General features: G+C 27.5%; 1 protein-coding gene across 1 annotated transcript; it reads right to left on the reverse strand.

The window, feature by feature from the left end:
* Positions 1 to 786: 786 nt before the first annotated feature.
* On the reverse strand, positions 787 to 3672 carry LOC105626356 (ejaculatory bulb-specific protein 3-like). Its single transcript, XM_012207661.1, has 2 exons — positions 3465 to 3672; positions 787 to 1445 (listed from the first exon to the last, which is right to left on the reverse strand). Exons 1-2 carry the CDS (start codon positions 3670 to 3672, stop codon positions 1264 to 1266), a joined length of 390 nt encoding a protein of 129 aa, XP_012063051.1. The 3' UTR covers positions 787 to 1263.
* Between the last annotated feature and the right edge of the window lie 4907 nt (positions 3673 to 8579).

Genomic DNA, 8579 nt, shown 5'->3' on the forward strand with positions numbered 1-8579 from the left:
AGCCAATTAAAAAGAAAACTGATACATTTTAACATTGCGTTCTCTTCCTAACAGAGCAAAGGTGCTGATATCAGTTAAGATAAAAAATCCTTACTTATCATATCATTGTTAATAATATTATAAAACTTTGTGCGCAATTACTGCATCACTAAATTTTAAATAAATATTAAAACTAATTTTGTATGAAATTATGCATTGTTATATTTCTTTATCGATATATGTCTTTTTTTGAAGAAATGATATAAAATATGTTAAAAAATAGCAACATTATTTATTGTTTTACTTATGCAATAACAATTCTCTTATTGTTCTTCATGTCACGAATGTAACGTAGCAACGTTGCTGCAGCACCATGTTCTTAAATAATAATAATAAATAATAATAATAAATAATAATAAATTCTTAAATAAATAAATAAGAAAGTACGTAAGTATAATAATTGAATTTTCAAGCGAGGTAGTGCGATTTAGGAGCTAGATTTCGGCAACTTTGTCCAATACTGTAAGATATATTGATCAAAACTTTGTTTGAAATCAAATCTTGAATAAAGTTAATAGTTTTTGCAAAAAAGATAAAAATTAGGCATCTTTTTGGTCTTTTTGTATGTATGTCTTTCCTTAAATGATTTTGTAAATAATTATACAATAAAATAATTTTTATATTTTCTTTTACTAGAAAATATAAGAAAATTATTGATTCCAAGCTATAATTTTTAATATATAATTTATTTTTAATAAAATAATTAATTTTTTTTATAACATAATTCTATTAATAAGACAATTCAAATTGCATGTTAATATTATAATATTTAATATTAAAATATTTCCTTAATTCCATTACATTTTTCACAGGTATTATTTGAATAAATAGGTTATTATAAATCATATTAAAAGTTATTACATCACATTCATATTATATTAGCCTTCCGTCAGTGGACGCAGTTTCACGAGACCCGCTAATTAGAATTGTTTACTTTTTTTAACTATAAAGAAAGAAATGAATAAATAGATATTTATTTCTATTTATTAAATATGTGTTCCACGTTCTACATATTTAAAATAATATTACATATTGTAACAAAAAACTGCTTTTCAAACATTTTAAAACAATATCGCTCTTGGATCACATTTGACCTTGCGTCCGTCGTGCGAGTATCACAACGTTCACTCCGAGGGCTCTAATCAGAAATTATTATTATACATTCATTATATTATACATTCATATTAATTATATATTTGGATATAACACGTATCGAGAGCTCCATTATTCATCTGTTGCCAGCGATTGAGTGGCTTTCTTCTTCATATTTTCTATAACCTTCACAATTATTAATTGCCATTTCTGTGGCTCATTCTTCATGTACCAGTCAATAACTGCGGCAAACATTTCTTTTTGTTTTTCAGTGCACTTCTTGCATTTAGTTTGATAAGCTTCGCTGAATATGCCTAAAACCAAAAAGGTATTTTTTGAAATTTATTTATTCTAGTACTTGATTTTGCTGATTAAAAAGTTTATAAAATCTAAATACGATAGAGAATTAATATAAAAGAAATTTTAAAAATTTTAGAAATCTTATTATTCAAGATATACAGGATTTATCGCAAGACTTCTGCCACTCACAGGTAAATAGGATCGAGACGAACACGAAAGTCCTATACTATTTAGTGATATTAATTTTTGTAATAGTACTAATAAAAGCATGCCGAGAAAAGCATTTCAGCTGCTCGAGTAATATAATCCGACTCAGTTTATCAAGCATTAGCTGCCAGTAAGCGCGTTGAAAGGTAAGAGAGCAAGTGCGCCATTCTCAGATCATATCTCGAGCAACTGTAATATTTCTCTCGGCGTACTATCATTAGTACAATTACAAAAATTAATGTCTCCATTATTATTGCGAGTATTTCTAACAGGGACTTTTGTGTTCATCTTGATCCCATTTCAATCTTCTTGTGAGCGGTAGAAGAAGCCTCGCGATACATCCTATGTGTATTATTAAAGAAAAGACTTTAAAAAATTGATGTTCATTTCAAGAATATGATTTTACATAAAAAATAGATAAAAAGTTAATTTTGTCCCATATTCTGACAAATCAATAATCTATTAAAAAATAATCAATATAGGAAAGCAATAAAAACATCTAGTTGAATGAATTCTCCGCAAACCTTTCTATTTCTGCTGTATTATTTTTATACAATAAAAATCGAGTTTATTTTATCAAATATTCAACAATGTTTAAATACATTATTATTAACTTTTGCAGAACTCTTTATAATTCTTAAAAATTACAGTACTAAATATTACAACGATATTGTAGCAATATTTGAAGTATACAATATAATGAAAATTGCAGTAATTTGAAATTTTAATATTTTATTGGAAATATTGCAACAATATTGTGAAATATTGTAATTATAATATTCTATAAGAAATATTGTAATATATTGCTACAATATTATTCAAAAAATACGCGGCTTCGCCAGAGATGAATTTCTTATAAGAAGAAAACGGCCAGGAGTTTTATAAAAAGGCGTATGCAAATCGAATTGCTGTAGATACAAGTCTCCTGGAGATTTCCAGCTCTTTTGGGTATGCTTTCTAAAATGTTTTTTGATCATAACTTTATTTTAAAATATATCAAGCAATATTGCCAAGCAATAATATTTTAGCAATTAATACTAGATCAATTATTGAAATATTGCATGATGTTGCATCAATATATCTGTAATTTCTTTAAATATTGCAACAAAATCGCAAAATATTGCAGCAACATTTTATTTTAGCGAATATAGGAATATTGCTACAGTATTGTAGCAATGTTTTACGAAATTATAATATTAGGTGTAGTAAAAAGAAATTTTTGCATGAAATTGAATGGAAAAATAATGGATTTCTTTTTACTACACCTAATATTACTACTAAATAATGTTGCTATGTAATATTTTGTGCTGTAGAGACATATTTACAATTGTAATATATGTAATAGATTAATTTAAAATTTTCTAAAATATAAGGATATAAATAAAGAATCTTATTTGTTATTTCTTGCTTAACTCATTATAAGAATTTCTTATTTGACATTGTAAATGATTTAATAACAATAAAAACCTCTATGTTATCATTAAAGCGCCTCTTGACGATATGATCAACGATAGTTCATCAACTTCACACATATTCGCTAAATATTAATTTACATTCAATATAGATAATTACGTATATCATATATGTATATGATATTTGCTCATGTTGACATACGTTGATATATGTTGCCATATCGTGGAGACACTTTTATGGAAAAATCAATATTGTGTAGATCCCATCACAAAATTGTATAGATAAGGTCTGTTTTCTGTGGCTGAATTAGTGTACATTTTTGGAACTTGAAATGAAATAGATATAAGTTTAATATTTGTTGAAAGTGAGAAAGAGAGTGCAGTCTACTGTAAAAACAGGAAGCAATACATTACTTGTTAGGGTCTTCTGTACTGGTGTCTGGCATGGTGCTATTTCCATGAAACAATTGTAATATGAGTCTCGCATAGTCTTATTATTGAGAAGAGTATGATAGTCAAGATTATCGTATTTATCAGTATAATGTTCTTCTTCTGCAAGAATGCACATCAGTACAAATATATTTACAATAATGATTGATGCAATATGGTATAATCGAGCCATTTTGTTTGCACAGCTGTGTCACTTGAGAGACTAAAATGCCAGAGCGATGAACGGTTCGCTTTTATACGTTTTACTTAATAAAAAAAGTTGCGCAATAAACATATATGCAAAATATAAACGTTAAGCAACATAGATGCCACAAGACTAACAAGATGCTTGAATATTAAATACGTAAATTAATATGTTTTAAGATATATTAAATTTTTTTAGTATAATGTATGTCATACATATGTATTTTTAAAATATGAGATGTTTATAACTTCCTGTTTCTAATGATTTAGTTAATTTAAAATAACTTTTTCATAGCAAAAATATCAATGAATTTTCAATTATGGACGACAGATAAAAAAGTAGTATATATAAAAAGTCATATTATGATATTTCTCTTTACACGCATTCTATCTATTTATTACTACAAATATATATACAGTATACAAATACTTTCCGGGAGAGACACAGTCAGACACAGTGAATCATTACATTCTTGTTGCTTGCTACGTTAAACAAAGAAATTCACTGTGTTACACAGTGTCTGACTATGTCCTTGCTAAAAAGCTCTCATAGTTCATAAATTATCAGTATTAATGAGAGCTTTTCAATTACGATACAAATTGTGACACGGTGTTAGGGTCTGAGCACAAGAACTGTCGTAACACTTAGACTTAAATTGTAAATAACGCACAAACTTTCACATATGACATATAACTTATTGTGTTTAAGAGAGGGCAATAAATCATATGTCATACGCCAAAACTTATGCGTTACTTACGTTTATAAACTGTAATGTCTATAAGACGTCTTTCAGCACACACACACACATACACACACACACACACACACGCGCGCGCGCGCGCGCGCACGCACACACGTACGCACATTCTATAATGCTATTCTTTCAGACTAATTTTGGACATTACGATTTCTATAGGTTATATTGGTTGAGTTCCGATATATACTGACAGTATTAAAAATCTTTAAATATACATAACGTAAATTATAGATTTTCGAAAATCTATAGTTCACATTACGAATATTATAGATTTTCAGTGCTGAACGTATATCAGAACGTATATCAGAACGCCATTGTTCATTTAAGATTTATAAGATATTGCAATATAACACATATACGATTTAGATGGTTCAGTGTTCCGCCGGAAGAAATTGCCGGAAGCAGAAAGTAATCAAAAGAATCAAATAAGCAATTAAAGTACGATATCAACAATACGGAAAGCTCCATGTATTTTACGTGCAATATATTATAAATGTCATATCGCCAGTTCGACTTTATGAATTATTTTATAAAAATATCTTATCTTTGTTCTCAATATGTTTTAAAAAGATGATCTGAAAGATGACTTAAACGGATATCTGAATGACATTTTAAAAAAGATTGTCTTTAAAACTTGACTAAAAATCGTCCTAAAGACGTTTTTTGAAAAAAGTCTTGTAGACATCTCTTTTAAATCGACTTCGATCGCTTTAATATTTCTATCTCCTGTATATTCCGTTTCGTCGTGTAAAGTGTGATTTACAAGGAGACTTTTATTCGCTAGAAGCCGCGTCTAATGACGTCATAGCGAATTCGCTAAAAACTTTTTCTAGACGTGGATTTGTTTTTATAGCGTATAGTCGCGGCGAATATAGCTTCGTCGCTAGTTTGTTGCTGGCTTGTCGCTAGTTTCTTGCTACTCCTCCAGAACGAAATTTTAAGTTATCAGTGTGAAAAGACGAATTTTTCTGGAACGTCTCGGCCACTGAGATAAGCATCAGAGAATAATTATGTCATCGAATGACATACTTCGAGCCGCTGTTGTACTTGTGACCAATTCTGCTATTATTCTCTTGATCACTAGCGATCACTTGATTACTTAATGCTGATTTCAAAATTTTAATCGCTAGCGGATAAAAAGCAAGTGTACAAGAAGCTTTCATCAGTGAATTTTTTCGCGGACGAAGAAGCTTGCTTCAAGCAAATAGTAGCAGAGTCGAGAGAATTCACTGGCGAATTAATGACATCACTAGACGCGGCTTCTAGCGAATAAAAGTCGCCCCATGTAAATCATGCTTAATCGCTTAAATTTTGACTAAATCAGACGATATGATTAGATGGCCGCAACAGCGTAACATTTTGGTAGTGTACGCAAGATTTTTTTTTTAAAAAAAAAGGATTTCATATGTGTTAGAAGCGATTAATTATATCCACATCTGTATATACAGAAATCTTTGGCATAAATAAAATATTGTACTCGCAAAAAATTTTTTTCCATTATTTACAAGCTGTTGTCGACTCTAATATGCGATTTATGAACATATTTCGATGAACCTGGATCCTTGCTCATGTATTGAGAAGGTCACTTTTATATAAAATAGCGAATAAAGATAAAGAAATACTATTTCCTAATGATACATTTGATGAATCCGCGTTATCATGGCATATCCCATCATTTCGGGATAATGGCCACACACCTCAGCAACCAGAGTTCAATTTTTTGCATTTGTCTCGGATAATAGTCGAAAGAATATATTAAAAGGATGATTTTGTCGGAAAAAATTCTTTTTGAAGTACAAAAAAAATAGAGTTACTAATATAGTAATATCAGCATGTATTTTGCACAATCTTTGTAAATGAAAATGATGATTTTCAAGTAAGTGAAGAAAATGATGATCATGTAATTACAGATAAAAATATCATTGATCGTGAAAATATCAATGACGAGTAAAAAATTATTTATTGAAGTATAAAGTAATAACATATGTGCGTATAACATTTACGATCTCTGTAAAGAAAAGACATTGAATTACATTGATTACAATGATTGAAATTTATTAGTATATATTTATAATCATATTATAAAAAAAGATTATACATATTTTCGTGTTTTATTAAATGAGTTTTATTGAATAATGACCAACTTTTTATTATACATTCTATCTCAATACACAACAAATTTAACCCTAGTATGGTATTCATGGGTTCAACGTATCTTATACGATTTTTTACATTGCTGTAACTTTTTTATAATATAATTTGAAGAATTGGGGTTAAAAAAAACACTTTAACTGTCCATAGATATGATAAGTTTGAAAAAGGTATTTTTTATTATTCTCGATGTGAGAATGCACAAAAGTTCAAAGAGGGTACTTGGGTACTCATATGTGATTAGTAAGTTTCTGAATACCCCTTTATTTTTTATTAAATATACATTTATTGAGTTTTTTACTGAGTTATTTACTGAGTTTCGGATAGTATAAAAGTAAGTACACGAAAATGTAGAACTAAAAAGAATTATATTTTAATAAATAAAGAAGGAATAGTAGAAATTTGATCATTTCAATCTTTGGAAATCGCTCGATCAGAACGGATTTATTGCTTTAGAACGCGAGTGTTGCATCATTCTCTAAACTAAATCCTAATAAACTTAATTATATATACTATAATAATATTTATACATGTATAATTTTTTATTTACTTATATTATTACTCTTTTATATTGTTCAAATAATAAAATTTTATTTATTTATTAATAAACTTAAAATATGTAAATTCTTCAAAAATGTCGATTTTCGATAGTTCAAATAATTATACTTTTTTGAGCGATTCATATCGTATTTTTTTTTATTAGTTCAAAGAGTCAACTAAAAAAATCCTATGAGTTTTTGCTTGAATATTAAATTTAAAAATTTGAGAACTTTTCATCCAAAGTAGTCATTTTTTGCGAATGTTTCCAATAAAATTTCTTGAAAGCATTGTAATTAATTGAAAATAAAATATTATTTATTTGATTCAATATTTATCTGTCTTTATCTGACTTTGAAGTATAAATTTCACATGTTTTGAGCTAAAAAATACTTAGGAATTCAGTTTAGAGATACAGCGTGACAAAGAGTTTCACAAATCCTAGTTATTAACAAGAAGGTAACTAAAAATAACACTACCATGCTAGGATTAATCACAACTTACTTATAGTACATAATCTTAACTTATTTAATGTTTATAATCTAACTATTAAATGCTAGTAACGTCTGTATATTAGTAATAGTTTCAAACTTTGTATTACTTTTGGTTGCAATCATTTTATCACGTTAGATTGAACATGTGTTTACTCTATAAAAATTTCTTAAATACGTGCTTTACATTAACGATTATCCATTACAAAGGATTCTCCTAAAATAGAAACAAAATTTATGTGAAATAAAAATATGTAATTGATAAATATTTTCAGACTTCAATATTTTTGTTCGTTTTCGTATAATCTACGTCGTAAGCATCCGAATCACTTACAGACCTGACAACAAATTGTTCTATATTCTCTTTATTATTTAAAAGCCTACATAATAATTTATATTTTTCTTTTTCAATTGCAATTACTTTGTCATGCTGACGATATTTGACTTTTAGTTTATTACTGACATCTTTTTTACTTCCAACTTTCTTGCATTAGAGTTACCGTTTTCTTAAATTCAATGCTTCTGTTTTTTTTCTCTAGAAGTTTGTTGATATCAAATTTTTTTTACAAATAATATATAAAATTTTGTGGAATTTAACTTGGTACTAGTTGTTGATATCAAATCTTTTATACGAATTATTGATACATATTAATATATGATACATATTATTAGAGTAAATAAATAACAAAGTAGTACCACTTGGACTTTACTTTTTAATTTGATAGAATTTAATTTAATTACTTAAGATTATATATATATATATATAATATATATATGGATTTTAATTTTTTATTTGATACATTAATTTTTTATTTGATATATTAATTTTTTTTGAGGAGTAATAATTTTTGATAGAGAGAGAGAGAGAGAGAGAGAGAGAGAGAGAGAGAGAGAGATACTACTTATTAGTTGGTAGTAGGTAAGTAAGTAATACTANAATAATACGTATACTTAGTATA

Source organism: Atta cephalotes (assembly GCF_000143395.1).
Source record: "Atta cephalotes unplaced genomic scaffold scaffold00001, whole genome shotgun sequence".
Taxonomy (NCBI): domain Eukaryota; kingdom Metazoa; phylum Arthropoda; class Insecta; order Hymenoptera; family Formicidae; genus Atta; species Atta cephalotes.

What these genes read in the sequence shown, in the direction of transcription:
- LOC105626356 (XM_012207661.1), bottom strand. Translation starts at nt 3,672, where the DNA reads ATGGCTCGATTATACCATATTGCATCAATCATTATTGTAAATATATTT. An exon ending in AGTACAGAAGACCCTAACAA is followed by an intron (nt 1,446 to 3,464) that starts GTAATGTATTGC and finishes TTTTGGTTTTAG; the next exon opens with GCATATTCAGCGAAGCTTAT.